General features: G+C 35.6%; 1 protein-coding gene across 6 annotated transcripts in view; it reads right to left on the reverse strand.

Moving 5' to 3' along the window:
- MYOCD (myocardin) overlaps positions 1–17,739 on the reverse strand; it is a 155,654-nt gene that overhangs the window by 91,435 nt on the left and 46,480 nt on the right. For 5 of the 6 annotated variants that reach the window (XM_020965975.2, XM_078155782.1, XM_078155780.1 and 2 more), the window contains exon 2: positions 9,443–9,508. In XM_020965975.2, the coding sequence (XP_020821634.1) occupies positions 9,443–9,508 (66 nt within the window). Of the gene's footprint in view, positions 1–3,371; positions 3,416–9,442; positions 9,509–17,739 lie in introns of all 6 variants that reach the window. The other variant, XM_078155783.1, reaches the window with a different exon arrangement.

Here is a 17,739-nt window from a genome sequence, read left to right on the forward strand (position 1 = left end):
TCTACAGGGTTTTATCCTGGGTCCCCTTCTCCTTTCCCATTATAGTACTTCACTTGGTGATTTCGTTGGCTCCCATGGATTTAATAATCATCTCTATGCTGGCGATTCTCAAATATACCTAAACCACCCTAACCTCTCTGCTGACTTCCAATCTTGCGTCTCAAACTGGTTTTCAGGTATCTTGAACTAAGATGTCCATTAAAACTGGATGTCCAAAAAACATCTTAAACTCAACATATCTAATATGGAACTCATTAACTTTCCTCCTAAACTCTCCTCCTTTCCAGTGCAATGTCATCACCCCAGTTCCCCAGCATCACAACCTAGGCATTATTCTCTACTCTTCATTATCTCTTGTGCCTCATATTCAATCTGTTGCCAAGGGCTGTCAATTTTACCTTTGCAACATCTCTTGATCTTTGTGATATTTCATCTTTTCTCCTGTATGATATTGTCACCACCCTGATACAGGCCCTTTTCACTTTATGCTTGGATTACTGCAACAGCCTACTGGTTGGTCTGTCTGCTAGAAATTTCTCCCTATTCTCCATTAAGCCATGAAAGTGATTTTCTAAAGTACAAGTCTGATCATATTGCCCTCATAGTAAAAAAAAAAATCTCTATTACCTATAGGATCAAACATAAAATCCTGTGTTTGGCATCCAAAGTCCTTCATTTACAAATCCTCACCCTGACTTTTCCAGTCTTCTTACTCCTTACCCCTGCCCCAATGTATTCTTCAACCTAGTGGCACTGGCCTCCCTTACTGTTGCACGTATAAGACACTCCATATCTCAGCGTTAGGCATTTTCTCTGACTGTCCTCTATGTCTGGAATGCTCTGCCTCTTCATTTCTACCTCCTACATCCCTTAGGTTCCTTTAAGTCTGAGCTAAAATCCCACCTTCAACAGAATTCCTTTCCCAGATTCACAATTCTGGTGCCTTCTCTCTGTTAGTTATTTCCTATTTATCCTGTATATAGCTTGTTTGGACCTTTTTGTTTGCAGGTTGTCACCACCATTAGTTTCTGAAGGTAGTGAATATTTTTTGCCTTTCTTTGTATCCCCAGTGCTTAACACAGTTCCTGGTCTGTATAGGTAGGCACTTAATAAATACTTATTGATTGGACTTGTGTATGGTGAAAATGGATTTTTCCACAGGTTACAGAACCAGTGGAAAATGGATATTAAAACCTTAATGTGTGCTAGGTAAGCCATCTTCCTTAAGGAACATGGTCTACTCATAACCCTTGTGGAGGAGAAAGACTTTTTTTCGGCCTGTACCTTCAAAAAATATTGTTTAATCTCTAAAAGTGAGCATGGACAAATTGAGTCATTCAAACTTTGGCATTTAAAAAATGAATAAAATTGCTATTTTTCATTTTAGCACCTTAGACTTCAAATATCAAATGCTCTCATTTTAAAGGCCATGAAATTTGTGGTTGAAAAGGATTTTGGTGATTCCAAAGCAAAAACAGTGAAAGTGATTTCAAATAGAACAAATTATTTTCTTATAATTTCTGAGTATAAATTTCATCACTTACAAAATAGGTAGGCTGTACAACATGGTACAGTGAAAAGGGCCCTACATTTAGAGTTAGGACCCAGTAACTGAGTTCTAATTCTGACTCTGTTGCTTACCACCTGTGTCACTTAACCTCTTTGGGTCTCAGTTTCCTCAGATTTACTAGTGGATCTCTAAGGTCCTTTCTAGCTCTGAAATTCTGATGTGAGTTTGGTTGTAAATTCAATTAGAAATATATTCAATGCATTCTTCTTGAGTCAGTTGAATCATAGAACTATAGAATCATAATCCCATGGGATTTTGTAATTGGATGAAACTTCAAGATCATAGGATCCTATATTTAGCTGTAGTAGGAACATAAGAGGTCATCTAGTCCACCACTCTCATTTCACAAATGAGCAAACCATGAAGTAGAGAATCTGTGACTTGACCAAGGGCACACAGGCAGTAAATAGCAGAGCAAAGATTCACATTGAGGTCCTTTAACGCTAGATCTGGGAGGGTTAAGTAAACAACTTGCCTAATGTCATATATTTCCTAGAAGAAAACATGTTTTCTTTCTATCATTGTACCTCTAATGTTGCAAGTTATTTGTATTTCTCTCTTGCTTTGACTAATTTAGGTCAGCAATATTGGGAAAACCTTTGCTTTGTTGGGGATGGGGGGGGCAGTGTTACACACTTTTTGCTCAGAAAGATTTGATGTTGTAGATAGATCTCATGCAACTGGCCCATGGGAAGTCAGAAAGAAGATAAAATGTCAATATGTCTATGGGGAAGTCATAAAGTGGAGTATGACTCCATTTTTCCTAGAGGTAAGGTTGGCTGGAGAGTCTTACTGAACTGGGTAACAGCAGAGTGAAGACCATCCTACTCATTACCAGGGAAGACTTTGCATGTTGGAAAAGTCACCAGGGATACTGAGATGTGATTTTTAAGAATCACATCTATATTCAGCTAAATAATCCTGGAACTACAATGAGGGAGATATTTTGTCATTTATCTTTGATAAATTTGAGCAAGTCACTTAATCTTCTTCTACTCTCAGTTTCCCATCTAAAAAGCCTGTTATTTCATTATTTCACTTGTAAAAAGACAACTGGGATAATAACCTCTGTTCCTACAAGCCACTCAGCCTTTGGGGAAGTGAAGCATCTTTGAAAGCTGTAGTAGCAAGTGACTTCTCCAGGGCCTACTTGACAGACAGTATACTGAAGAGGGATGATGAAATTTCCAAAACTCATTTTGATATACCCAGGACATAGTTTCAGCACTGGGAGGAATGTGTCACAACATATGTGAAGTGTTTTGAAATCCTTGGAAGAGAGACATAATATATATATAAATACATATACATATATACACATAAATACATATACATATACATATACACACATATATTCACACACATATACATGTATCTATATATATACATATATGATATACATAAAATTTCAAAGTATCATTTTGATCATTGTTCTCTGTGAAATGTTTTTGAAGTAACTTTTAAAAATCTGGGAAAAATAAATGAGAGCCAGAATCTTGATGGAATTGGAAGGAAGGGCCAAGAAACCTGCTTCTGAAATTTTTGATATAATAGCAAGAAAGAAAGAGGCAGACAGATTGACCCATCTGTGCAGCATTCTGCTAAACAGCCAATAGGGTGGGATGCTTGTATGGAGAAGCCAAGTCAGGTGAATGCACTGAAAAAAAGGAAAAAAAGACTTTTGTCCAGGCAAAATCTTAAAACCATGATGAAGTGGGGTGTTGTGCAGAGGGTGCAGGAATTGCCCAATTCATTCTTCATGCTATTCAAGATAAGAGTATCACAGAATTCAGGAATTTACCAAGACTTTGCAGTAAATATGTGGATTCTGTGGCCTGGATTAGTCTGCAAAACAAATAAAGGCAGCACTGTTTATAGACAGATCATTGCCATTGGTTAATTCATCTATATTAATCTAGCCATTGGACTAGATTGCTCTTGAGGTCCAGAATGATGCTTCCCCACTGGATTCCTTCCTTTTCTTTTCACTCTTAGGCTCTACCTTCTTATGGCCATCTAGCAACCATAGCCTCTGCTAGCCAGTTCATCTAGTGGGAAGAGAGCTAGAGTTTTGCTCTGTTTTTTGTTTTTTGGGGGTTTTTTTTGGAGGGGGGAGGGGAAAGGTAGGAGAATTTTTAAAGGTTTTATCAACATGACTAAACTATTCCTTCTACCTAAGAATTCTGAGGAGGAATGACATTTGGAACACTCCCAACTGCTAAGTTATATGAAAATGAAAATATGGAAGATAATCTTTTGAGGCAGCTAAGCTCTGATCAACACAATGATTATCTACAATTCCAGAAGACTCCTGATGAAGCATGTTACCCACCTCCAGATAGGGAGATGATGGACTTAAGTGTGCAACTCAATGCTTATGTTTTTGAGGGTTTTATGGATATAGCCAATGCTGGAATTTGTTTTGCTTGACTCTACATGCTTGTAAGAGGTTTTGTTTTTCTTGCTTTCTCAATAGAAATTGGGGTATGGGAGGAGAGGTGGAAGGAAGAGAATTCAAATCTGAAACTAAAATAAAATTTAATGAGAAATCTTAAGGACTGGGACAGATCTTTCCAAAGCTATTAATGATCTTGATTCCTTCCAGAATAAAGGGGTCTGGGTAGGCTTTGTCATAAGATTGTAAATGAAGGGGCACTGGATCCCTTTCTCTGCATCTTTAAGGAGGAGGAGGAGGAATGGTAGAAACTTCTTCCCAACTGCTACTAGGATCAAACAGCCTCTAGGCAGGCAATTTCCCTGACATTAGGCAGTTAGGTAGTTGTCAGAGGATCGTGACTGAGGCCCAGAAGTATTTTTGGTGAAGGATAGCAAATGAACTAAAATTTTCTCACTAAACTAAAATATTTATTATTTGTGAATGATCATTCATTTATTTAACAGACATGATGAGTGTCTACTGTTTGCACAGCTCCAGTTCTTGCCTTTACCTTCAAGTAAGTTTACCTTTACAAAATGGGGAGGGAAAATATAGACATAATGGCTACAAGTTCATAAGGGACAATTTCCATCAGAGGCAAACAAAACAATAAGAAATAATTAGAGGAGGAAACAAAGTGTTGGAGTAAAGGATGTGTGCTTCAGTGAAAAAAACATGGGATTTTAAATAAAAAAACAAAATAAAACAACCCTTGGTTCTGAATCTTGACTTTGCTTCTTATAAACTATGTTACCTTGAGAAAGTTATTTCACCTCACTAGGCCTGTAAAATGAGATTGTTGACTTAGATGATGTTTCAGCTTCCTTCCATCTGTGAATCCCATAGTACATTTTTCAATTAGTATCTTAGAATTTTACACTTTCCTAGTAGAAAAAGTCTTAATTAATATTTTAGCATGTGCCTTAGCATAGCAACTCTGACTCACCTAAGTTTAAGAAATAAACTTCATAATCTAGAATTGGAATACTGAATTAAATGATTTTTTAAATGGTACATACCTTCTAGGTCCTTACTATGTATTTAGTCAAATATAACATATGATCTACCTAAGAATACACCTCTGGGATATAACTAAGTTGAAAATCCTGATACAAATGATTTCTTTTGAAAAGCCACAGAAATATGAATAGATTCATTTTGGGACATAATTTTCCAACTAAATTCTATACTAATATTTTGATTATAAAATTAATTGAGAAATCACATTTCTTTAGTAGTACAAAGCAAACTAGTTAAATTTAAAAGGAGATAATTTCCCACAATAATTTTTAAAACAATCTCAAACAAATCTTTCATAAGCATTTTAAAAAGTTAACTTTTGTTCTTTTGTTCTTCAGGCACCACAAAACAAGATGAGAATCTTTTTTTTTCTAGGAAATCTATTTCCCAAAGTTCTCCCATTGCTTAGGTAATTACATTTCAGAAAAGACAATTTTTATCCAAATTCAGTTTCCTTTCCCAGGATCAGGAAGTTTTATTACATGGGGCCAACTTGAGATCTGTGACTCTTAAGTCTCTTAGGACTATGCATTACTTAGATGGGGCAAAAGACCCTATAGTCTACCTCTTCTACCTGATGACTTGCCTCTCCACCATTAAGGTGGTACCTTAATTTGATGATGTCTGGCTTTAGCGTTCAGGTTAATTAATGATCAAAGTAAAGATGTGGCCATATTTTAAAAAATGAATACCACTTATATCCAGTTTGTAGATAACCCAGAGAATCATGATAGATTGTAATGGTTCTATAAATTAAATTCTATCCTATTCGTCTGGATTAATAGCTAAACAAATGGATTTATATATATATATTATATATATATATATATTATATATATATATATATATATATATATAGTGGGATTCAGGAGAGGAACCTACAATAGTTGATCTGGAAAGACTTTTATCCCATGTCAACTGCAGACCCTTGGTTTCCCCTCTTGTTTCTTTTAGACCTTTCAGTGCTCATTAATCTCTCACAGAAGTGTTGGAAGTAGAAAGAATAGGTGAAACACAAGCTTGATCTTTTTACTTCTCAACACAGGTGTAAAGACTTCCATAGGTTTTGATTATTGAGTGGGATGGGGGCCCTTTCTGAATTATTTTGTCTGAGGGCTGTAATGAAACCAGTCCCTCTCCCTATATAGATAGATAGATAGATAGATAGATAGATAGATAGATAGATAGATATAGATAGATAGATACATATATATATGTGTGTGTGTATGTATGTATATGTATATATGTGTATATATAATATACATATACATACATATATATGTTTTAAAAATTTCTTTTTTAAATGTGTGTTAAAATGTTTTATGGGAAAAAAATCATGATCTTTCTTAGAATTCTCTCAATGAAGCTTATAAAAGTTGAAAGTTGTTAGGGACTTGTTAAAGGATTCATAGAGCTGGAAAAGATCAAACTCCATTTTACAGTTGAAGAAACTGAGGCCCAGTGAGGTTAAGTGACAGCCTTAAGGTTGCAGAGCTCATTAGTACTAGAGCTGGGATTCAAACTCAATTCTCTTTAATCTTAATGCTCTTAGTGCTCTTTCTACCGTGCCAAAATGCTTTCTATTTAAATTATAAACAATACCATCTAGCTGCTAGAAATACCTGGCAGAAGAAGCAGTAAGTAAAAATTTAAAATTAAAATGGAAATTTATCTAACTGGGGGAAAATGCCATTGATTTGATGTTGCTTTGCCCTAGTTTTCTCTGTACCTTTCTTTTAGTATGTAGGTGGAAGTTTAAAGTGGTAGAGCTTATTTCAGAAACAGATTACAAAAGAAGGAACTCATAGAAATTATTCTTTAAGCTGTGAGGGTACTGTGATACTGAGCAGCAGGAAGTTTGGGGACTGGCTTATTAGCCAACAACAGCTTTTGATTCCAGCCCAAACTGAAACCCTAGCTAGAGTCATGACTAAATTCTAGGAGGAATTTAACTACAAGGAGAGACTCACGGTGAGTTAGAAAAGTTCATTCTCATTACACTATGGAGAAGAGACTAGGGGTAGGAGTCAAAAATAAGATAATTCAGCTCAAAAAGCTAATGTGAAATTGGGCTAAATTGAGAGGCATAGCTTTCAGGAATAAAGAAGTTGATAATACCATTGTATTCTACTGTCAAATAAGAGTTGAAATGCTGTGTTAAACTCTGAGTGTTACATTTTAAGAAGGACATACATAAACTTGAGAGTTTTCAGGGAGAGACAATAAGGATGATCAAAGGCCTTAAGTTTATTGTGAAGACTGAAGGAACAGGGGATATTTAAATTGGAGAAGAGGAGACTCAGGAAGGGGGGCATATATTAACTATCTTCAATTACTTGAAGGGCCATCAATATAGAATAGGGATTAGACTTGTTCTGTTTGGCACTAGAAGGCAGAACCAAGAATGGTTGTTGCAAAAAGGCTAATTTAGGCTGGATATAAGGGAAAACTTCCTTAAAAATGTTATCCTAAAGTGGAATGGGCTGCCTCAGGATGTAGTGGATTCCCCATCTCTGGAAATTTCTTAGCAAATGTTGGGTAACCACTTATCAGGTAAAGCGTGTGTAGGTTGGATTAAGTTGTTGCTGAGGTCCCTTCCAGCTCCAAAATCCTGTGATTCTGATAGTAGTTAAGAATTAGTATCAAATTATATCTAGCTCTTTTATAAAGCTGGCTCTCTACAATTACCTCCAAGTTATTTTCTGTTTTCCTGTTTTAGGACAGTTATATTTTTAATCAAAAACAAAAGAAAAGGTCTATAAAATTCATAGTTTTAAATTTGAATCTCAGGCAGAATACTTACCTTATTGTTCAAACCATGAGAACACATGAATCACAATATATAAAACCACTAGTAATGTGATAAGTCCAGGTAAAGTTACGTAAGGGAACACTGCTACTACTATTGCTACCACCACCACTACACCACCACCTAGCTATTATTTTCTAGTACTTTAAGGTTTACATAACGCTTTATAAATATTTTCTCACTTTATCCTCAAAGTAGCCCCGGGAGATAAGTACTATAAGTACTGAATTTGCTGCCATAAAGTAATAAAATGATGATAGTCATATCACAGGGGCTCAGAACTTATATTTGTGTTATTGTATCGATTTTCTGAGGGAGAATATTCAAACATACCTATGCTGAAGATTAAAGATTAAATTACTTTTATCATTTAGGACTCTAGGCTAACAGTTCTGGATGTATGACCTAAGTTCCCCCAGGGAATCCCCAAGACTCTTTCAAGGGGTCCACAAGGTTTCATACTAATTTCGTAACAATACTAAGACATTAGTTGCCTGTTAAAATACTCCTCCTTTTCTCAACTACATATCTGTATGAGACCCAATTTTCTTCATATACTTTAACCAAAACAATATATCACAACAGATTGAATGCAGAACAGATAAAAGAATCCACCCACCTTCCATTGAGCCAGACATTAAAGAGATTTGCAAAAGTATGTAAAATGATGTTATGCCTCACTATTTTTGTTTTAGAAATTTTTTTTCACGAAACCGTTACTTATGTTAACATGTGATAAATTTATTATTGTTATTTTTAAATGAATAAATATAAAATTTGTGTTTTAATTTGTTATGATAAATATTGATAGACATAACCCACATAAACAAAAGCCCTTTGGTGTCCTCAATAATTATTTAAAAGTATAAAGAAATTAAGTTTGAGAACCACCAATGTAGTTTTTCTCCACCTTTTGTTGCTGGGGGAAAATAACTGGGTAAATGCACACTTCAGTATTTTGATGTGAGGGGAAAAGTTTCAAATACCTGTCATTTACAAATATTATTAAAACAATATTTTCTTTTAATTAAACAGACTGGATAAAATGTAAAAATAATCCTGAAATGTTCTTGTTTTCAATGGTGTGAGTATCCCTTCAATTAATGTAGGTAAATACTTTACAACTCAGTAGATGGTCTTTTCAAATTGTTCTGGCTAAAAAGATCTATTCACTTGGACATTTTTTTCTGGTAATTAGTAAATAATAATTGTGGAAATATAGCTATTTAATATATCTTTGCCTCTTGCTCAACTTGTTACAATAATGTTGCATCATATATGGTGGTACCGGTATTGGAATTCCAGTTGAAAGAGAGGAAATACTTGGCAGTTACAGATTAGAAGTGTACATTTCTACAATCAGATGACAGTGAATTATAATATATTGGGAATGGACACTTGCCAAGGTTGTATTTATCAGAAAAGCAATTTGTGTTCAGTATGTCAAGGCAAAGGCAGTCCTCTATATCCTACCAGAGTCAAAGTCCACTGAAAAGTACCCCTGTTCACAGTGAATATACTCACAATCTAAGATATTAAATAGAAATTTCATAATGGAGGCAAATTATCAATAGAGAATAATCCAAGAATGGTAGAAGATACTCACACAGCATTATGTCTTGATTAGCCAGTTGTTCTTGGGTCCTTCTTTGCTGAAGTCGTAACTGTAAAACTTAGGAGGAAAAACACACCAACTTTTTATCTGAGTCTTTGTATTGCTTTTCTTATTTACTTTGTCTGGCTTCTGACCTCATGACTCAACTGTCACTGCTGTCCTAAAATTACCAATGATCTTTTAATTGCAAAATCTGATGGGCTTTTCTTAGTCTCACCTTTCTTGATTTCTCTGAAGCATTTGACAAGATGTTGACTGCCCTTTCCTTCTGGACATCGTTTCTTTTCTGGAATTTTAATTAAATGATACTGAAAAGCTTTTGTAAGAATAGAACCAATGTAACTAGGATGAGATAGGAAGCTTTGGATTGGGGGAAAAACTATTTATATCAAATATGGGCAGAGAGAGAGCTCTCAAATCAGTAAGATTACAGATCCATTTAGGACATTGGAATATTTTAGTATCTCAATAAGCCCTGATATTCAAGACATGTAGAGAAGTAATAAGATAATAAAGTAATACTGAACAATGCCATGATAAATAAAATGATGAAAGAATATGAACAGTTATCAAAAGAACTCGTTTATTGGCTATCTATACTTTTATAAGGTACTTTCCCTTCCAGTGAAGATAAGCTGATTTGTATTGAGTTCTTGGCAAGTATTTTCTATAAAAGAGTGAACAACAATGCAAAGGAAAGCTAGTCTGAAAAAATTGTCAATTTCTCCCTAATTCTGAAAAAAGAGGGACAAAATCCAAATAGTTGTGGTTTTTAATCACTGCTATATCATGCTTCTGTGGCAGGATAGTGATGTTTATGAACCCACCTATTTCCTTTTCTTGTTCAGGTAGTCCATAGTATATCTAGGGACAATATCTCTGTTTCTTCCTTTATTGATCTATTCTGAAGTGCTCTCCACCATGCTTCCTCCTCTTTGATTCCTAGATTTCTTCTCATGAACCCATCTTCTTAATATACAGTATTACCCCTATCCTCTTACCTTACCTGTCTCTTGGCTTTTGGCTTCAGGTGGAACCCCACTATTCCAACACAAACTCTACTGCAGGATCAGCCCTACTTGTTGCCTTGGATTCAAGTGGGAACCCCACCCGATTGCCAGTTCTAATGTTGTACTGAACACCAGAGCTTCCCAAATCTGCCCTAAGGGCAAGCCAGACCATTCAGTGCCACCATCCTTTGCTAGCTCCATCACCAGACTGGGCTCCCATGAGACCAGCTCCAGAGGGATCTAAGTCTCTGCCTCCTGTAGGACTACATCACCATCCATTAGGACACTTGCCTAGCTCTAGTTTCAATACTGGATCTACTTCATACCTGGTCCCTCTATCTCATTCTTTCAGACAAGGTTCCCAAAGTCCTCCTTCAGGCCTCAACAGGAAGCTTCTAAACTCTCCTAGACTGAGTGTTACCCTCACTGGCCTCATGTCCACTCTACAGGACAGCCTTTGGATCCTCCCCATCCCTTCTTAATGTCTCTCTCTAGTCTCTAGAAGAGACATTTGGCAACATCTTCTCCCAAATCTGTCTCATCTGTAATCTTTCCCCTGTGTCTTCCTTGGGGTGGGGAGGAAGAAAAAATTATTTTTTGAAATATTCAAATCTATTTACTCCTTCCCACACAATTGAAAGCAACCTCCAATCCCAAAGCTGTGAATCCTTTCTGAGAGTGGTGGGAACCCTGTGTTGGAATTTCTGGTTTTTTCCATACAACTCAGTGGAAACTCTGGGGGGCTCTGGTCCTCTTTTTGCTGGGCTAGGCTTGCTTCCATTTGGCTCCCAGAGAAAAAGAGGACTCTTGGGTTTGGGGGGAACCTGGGAATCCAATCCTGGACTTTTTTTTGTTTATTTGTTTTGTGGTGGTTTTTTTGGTTTGTTTTTGCTTCGTTTTTACATCTTTGGGTTTCTGAATGCTTCTCTTGTGTGACAGTCTGGCCAGTTTGGGAATCGGCCCTTTCTATAAAGGAACGATTTATAAAAAACTAAAAACACAAAAACAAAAACTTAGGACCTTTTAATCATTTGCCTCCCTAAATAGACTTTCTCTAATGATATTCCTCTTGGATATAGTCCCCAACTGTAAGCACACTCCCACTCCCTTTTATTCTCTGTATTCCAGTGGTACTAAAACCCTGACTGCCAAAGAACAAATACCTTTCTTTTGCCCCTTTCTCCTTCCCCTCACCTGTTTTCTAAATCCCATCTCCTCAATTCTACTTAATCCAGTGTTCCACTCTAGCTATGCTTGACCCTTCTCTCCTGAATCCCTGCTTACTCTTATCTCTAGAATCAAATATAAAATCCTCTATTTGGCATTTAAAGCCCTTCATGCACTGACCTCTTCCAACCTTTCTGAACTTCTTACCCCTTATTCACTCTTCACATACTCAATGATCTACTGACACAAGCCTCACTGATACTCCTCAAATAATATACTTTATTTTGTGACTTTATGCATTTTTGCTGGCTATCCTCCATACCTGGAATTTTCTCCCTCCTCACCTCTGCCTCTTGACTTCCTTTAGATATCAGCTAAAATTCTATCTTCTCCAAGAATCCTTTCCTGTTCTCCCTTAGACTTGTTGCTGCTTTCCTTTTGGGATTATCTCAAATATAACCTGTATGTAGCATGTTCATCCATAATTGTTTGCAATCCTCTATCCACTAGATTGAGAGCTTCTTATTGCTTTTGCCTTTCTTTGTATCTCCGTTGTATCTGGTACATAGAAATTACTCAATAAGTTGACTTCACTTGATTCAAAGTTATAAGAATAAAAGCTGTTCTTTACCGGATAAATGATGAAAGTATATCTAGAGAAATTCAGAGGGTATTCAGCAGTATCCAGAGAAAAACATCAAGCTTTCAATGGTTTTATTAAAAAATGCTCTAAATCACTAATAATAAGAGAAACACAAATTAAATCAATTCTGAGGTATCAACTAACCCCCATCAGATTTGCTAAGATGACAGAAAAGCAAAATAACAAATGCTGAAGGGAATGTGGGAAAACAGGTACATTAATGTACTGTCATGAAACTGTGAACTAGTCCAACCATTCTGGAGAACAATTTGGAACTATGCCTGAAAGGCTATAAAACTGTGCATACCCTGCGATCCAGCAATACTACTGATAGGTCTATATCCCCAGGAGATCAAAGAAAATAGAAAAGGACACATATGTACAAAAATATTTATAGCAGCTCTTTTTGTGGTGGCAAAGAATTGCCCATCAGTGGGAGAATGGCTGAACAAGTTATGGTATATGGATGTGATGGAATAATATTCTGCTGTAATAAATGATGAAGGGGATAGTTTCAGAAAAACCTGGAAAAGCATTTATGAACTGATGCAGAGTGAGGAGAACAGAACCAGGAAAAAATGTACACAGTAATAGTAATATTGTAAGGAAAATCAACCATGAAAGAATTAGTAACTCTGATCAATAAAATAAGCCACCACAATTTCCAAAGAACTTATGATATAAAATGCTATCCAACTCCAGTTAGAGAACTGATGGATACAGATTGAAGATTGAAGCATACTTTTTCCCTTTCTTAATTTTCCTCCTTCCTTTCCCCAGAACATCTCTAATGAAGATATATATTTTGCATGACTATATATGTATAATGGATATCTCAATGGGTGGAGGAGAAGGAGGAGGGAGAAAATTAATTTGGGATTGAAAATTAAAATTAAAAAAAAGAAATCTGGGACGATTTGTATGTATTGATATAGTGTGAAATAAGCAGACCAGAACAACAATTTATTCAATAACAACAGTGTCTTCTTCATTAGAATGTGAACTCCTCACATTCTAATGTGAGGGTGAATAGCTTATCGCCTTCCCACTTCATCCCTCATTTTTGTCACCAACACTTAGTACAATGCCTGGCAAATCCTTCGTAAGTGCTCATTGACTGACCGACTCCTCTCCCGTTTTTTTGTTTGTTTGTTTTACTGAGGCAATTGGAGGTTGAGTGACTTGCCCAGGGTCACACAGCTAGTAAGTATCAAATATCTAAGGCTGGATTTGAACTCTGGTCCTCTTGACTCCAAGGCCAGAGCTCTATCCACTGCACCATCTAGCTGCCCCCAACTCTGCCCTGGTTTTGATGATATTATACTCTTCTAGGTATTTTTCTTCCTCCTGTACCTTGGCCTTCTTCCCTGTGCTCTATGCGCTGTCTCCTTTCTCGATCCTATTCAATTCCATAGCTTTACTGATATGGATGACTCTCCAGTGAATGTCTCCAGCACTTTTCTAAGCTCCAGACCAACATTTCCAACTCTGTTATTCATTTCTATTTGGCTATCTGACCAGCACTTTCAAACTCCTGTCCAAAAGAGAACTTACTGAAAATCAGCTTGTCTTCATTATTTTCCTATTTTTTTTTAAATTTGAAGTAGCTTTCTGTCAATTACTCAGGCTCAACATCTTGGCATTAACTTTGATTCCTACTTATTCTTGAACCCTTCACACAGAATTAGTCAAAAAGTCTTGTCAGTTTATTACCTTTGTAATCTGTTATCTTTTTTTTCCTTTCCACTGCTATTACTATAGCCTAGGTTTTATTATCTCTTACCAGGACCATTTCAATAGCCTCTTATATTCTTATATACATTCTTTAACCTTTCATCTATACTATTATTCACTCCTTACAGTAGTGACATGATAGGACCTTAATAAATGCTTGTTGACTTCACTTGGACTCCATAAATAACAAACTTCCTTTTATCTTAAAACCTTTTACTTTTACACTCCGTCTGTCTTCTAGCATTCACTGAAACTTGACTTCCCTTGGATCATATTGCATTTCAGGACATCCTTTACAGTACTGATTTCACCTTTTCTCATATTCCCTGACTCACTGATCCAAAAGAGGGAGTTAACATACTCTTTTATATCTTTCCAGACTTTCTTTCTACTATCATTTCTTATCGACCCCTCCTCTTCTGAAGTTTACCATATCCAAACTTATTACCCAGTCAGATTCTGGTTATTTGTCACCTCCAGGTCATTCTCTGTTTTCTCAATGACTTTAGCATCCAAATCATAGTTTCCCTTCTTCATTCCAACTCTTGTGTTCATGGTAGGAGACACACAAATGTATATGTATATGTATATGTGTGTATTATATATGTATATATGTATGTACACGTGTATGTGTGTGTATGTATATACACATACATATATATATGTTTCCTGAAATATTCTTTCTAGTCCCTCAGTCTACTCAATTCTCTTGATCAAATTCTCCTCTACTCCATCTCAACTACAACTTTGATCTTGCCATCATCAATAAATATTCCACTTTATTGGGTCATAATCTCTCATCATTCCATTTTCCCTGAACATTGTGCACATTAATTCTCTTTTTCATCCTTACAAGAACTTTGATCCTGCCATCTCTCAATACCTTCCCAGGCCATCATCTCTTCACTCTTCGCATTATACTTATCCCTCAATCATATCCCTTTAATGAATCAGTTTAGCTCCACACTGTCCTCTACTCTGAAATCTTTTGTTACCATCATGCTTAATCAAATTCTTACCCTATATTACTGTCATCATCTTTTTCATGAGCTGTTGAATGTTGCTTACTATATGTTGCTTACTATGTACTAGGTACTTAGTACTGTGTTAAGTGCTGGGGATACAAAGAAAGTCAAAAACAGTCAATGAGATCATATATTAATGGAGAAGACAATACAAAAACAACTCTGTACATAACAAGATATGTGTAAGGTAGGTTATAGTTAATTACAGAAACCCCAAAACCATGCTAATTGGGTCTTCTATAAATCTGTTACTTAATTTAAACTGGGTCCTCTCAGCTCTAAGGCAATTATTCTACTCATATCTAACTGATTCTCTATCTTACCAAAGAAGCTGTGTGAAAACTTCTTGTATGTTCTCAAGCCTCCCAAGCCACCTTCCCATTCTTTCAGGTGAGGGCCACATATATATGCCCTTTATTCTTTTTCTCTCCCATATTTTCTAGAAGATTGCACCTTCTATCATCATCATCATCATCATCATCATCATCTCTCTCTCTCTCTCTTTCTCTCTCATCTTTAATGTCTACATCCTCTCAGGAATTTTATAACACCTAGGAAAATATGTAGTTTAACAAATTAGTGAATACATTAAAAAAAAAGTCCAACATTATATGGAGTGTTTCAAGTCCATCCATCATTTCTATAAAGAAGATGGGGAAGCTCTCTTCCTTGGGGTCAAGCTTGGTCATTATATTTTCACAGCATTAGGTTTGATTTTTTTGTCATCATTCTTTCCATTGTTCTAGTTATTGCACATATAGTTTTCCTGGTTCTGCTTATATCACTCTGCCTTTTTCATATATAGGTTTTCCCATGATACTCTGTATTCATCAGATTTACTGTTTCTTATGTGAATATCTTAATTTATTTACCCTATCTTATTTAGCAATTCTCCAGCTGATGGATACATGTTTCTAATTCTCTGTTGCTACAAAAAATGCTGCTGTATATATATTTGTTATATGTGGTGCCTTTCATTTTATCACTAGAAGAACACTTTCAACCTGAAGTCAAAAGGAGTAGGCCAGAAGTCCAAACTGAAAAGTATCTCATACTGTTAGGATTTATAGGGTCTTAGTGAAAATATTCTCTCTTTGGTTGGGGCTAAAAAGGATAAATTATCAAGTAAATCAGATATCCAGAGATATCTGATTTCAAATCAGATTATAAGCCAGATGTCCAATTACGAAAGTCAGAGCAAAAAATGTTTCAGTGTGAAATCTGTTCCAAGATAATCAAATAATGTGAGACTCTGTACTTATAATCATATATTATACTTGTATTTATTTATTTATGCTAAGTATCCCAAATAGATTTTTAATTTTCTGATTTCCTAGAGGGCTAGGCAGTCTTATGTACATATATAAGGAAATGTGAATACATATATAATTATATGTATAAAAAGTATGTGTGTGCATATGTATTTATATATATATATATCAATATATATGTACATTTATGTGCATTATAATTTTTCCTATATTCATCAGGAGGTGCTCAAAATATCATTATATCTGTTGCTTTATTGGAAATATATGCATAGTTTGTGTTCTTAGGTTTACTACTAATGTTACAAAAACTGATTGTGCCCCTGAACTTTAAATTGCTGTCAGAAGAAGAGGGAGTAGATTATATTCTCTACCTACAAGAGTAGAACTAGGGCCAATGACCAAAATTCTAGGGAGGCAGATTTATTTCAATATAAAGAAAACATCTGTAATAATTAGAATTTTCCAATTAAGGAAGTAATTTCTTCATTTAGGTAGTGAATTCTTTGTCACTGAAGGTATTCAGGCATAGGTTAGCTGATCACTCAGCACAAATGTTATAGAGGAGATTCATCTTCTAGTGATGAGGGAGTCAGGAAATGATTAAGGGATTACTGATTGATTGAGTTTTAGCCAGGTCATTTTATAAAATTGTAGCATGAAAGAAGCAAATAACAGAGACAACACTCTCTAAGGCATCTATTGAGTCAGGAGAAGCTTTGTCAGTTGGAAGAGCATCTGGTAATAGCAAAGACAGCCAGCTATTGAAAAAGAATCCAGCTTAGAAGTAGTTACTTTCTACCTCTAGGTGGGGTTAAGGAATGGAAGAGATTTGTTTTCTTCATGTAACTTACAGAATAGAATAGTAGAGAAATAACACACAGACGTACATATATACATATATATGTGTGTGTGTATACATATGTATGTATGTATGTGTGTATACATACATATGTATGTGTATACATATATATGTATGTATGTGTGTGTTGTGTGTGTGGTGTGTATATATATATATATATATATATATATATATATATATATATATATATATATATCTGCCATTTTCTTTGCCATGGGAAGAAAACTCTGTAAATGCTTATAGATCCATAATGTGAGGATGCAGGGTTCAGTGTTTTCCTCTGGAACCTATCTACCTTATAAAGAGATAAGTGGCAGTCTCAACTTCAACAAATATTCATAAATCACCTACTAACATTATTTCTAGGCACTGGGAATACAATAAATACAATAAATACAATAAAAATGAAACAGTTCCTGCTCTTAAGGACCTTACATTCTTTTGGGGACATACAATGGTTGTACAAGTAAATTAATTTTTGTTTTTCAGTCATTCAATCGTGTTCAGGAACAATTGCTCATGGAGCTTTCTTGGCAAAGATACTGGAGTGGTTTGCCATTTCCTTCTCTGATAAATAAG

Source organism: Phascolarctos cinereus, unplaced genomic scaffold (genome assembly GCF_003287225.1).
Source record: "Phascolarctos cinereus isolate Bilbo 61053 unplaced genomic scaffold, phaCin_HiC Scaffold_5;HRSCAF=322, whole genome shotgun sequence".
Taxonomy (NCBI): domain Eukaryota; kingdom Metazoa; phylum Chordata; class Mammalia; order Diprotodontia; family Phascolarctidae; genus Phascolarctos; species Phascolarctos cinereus.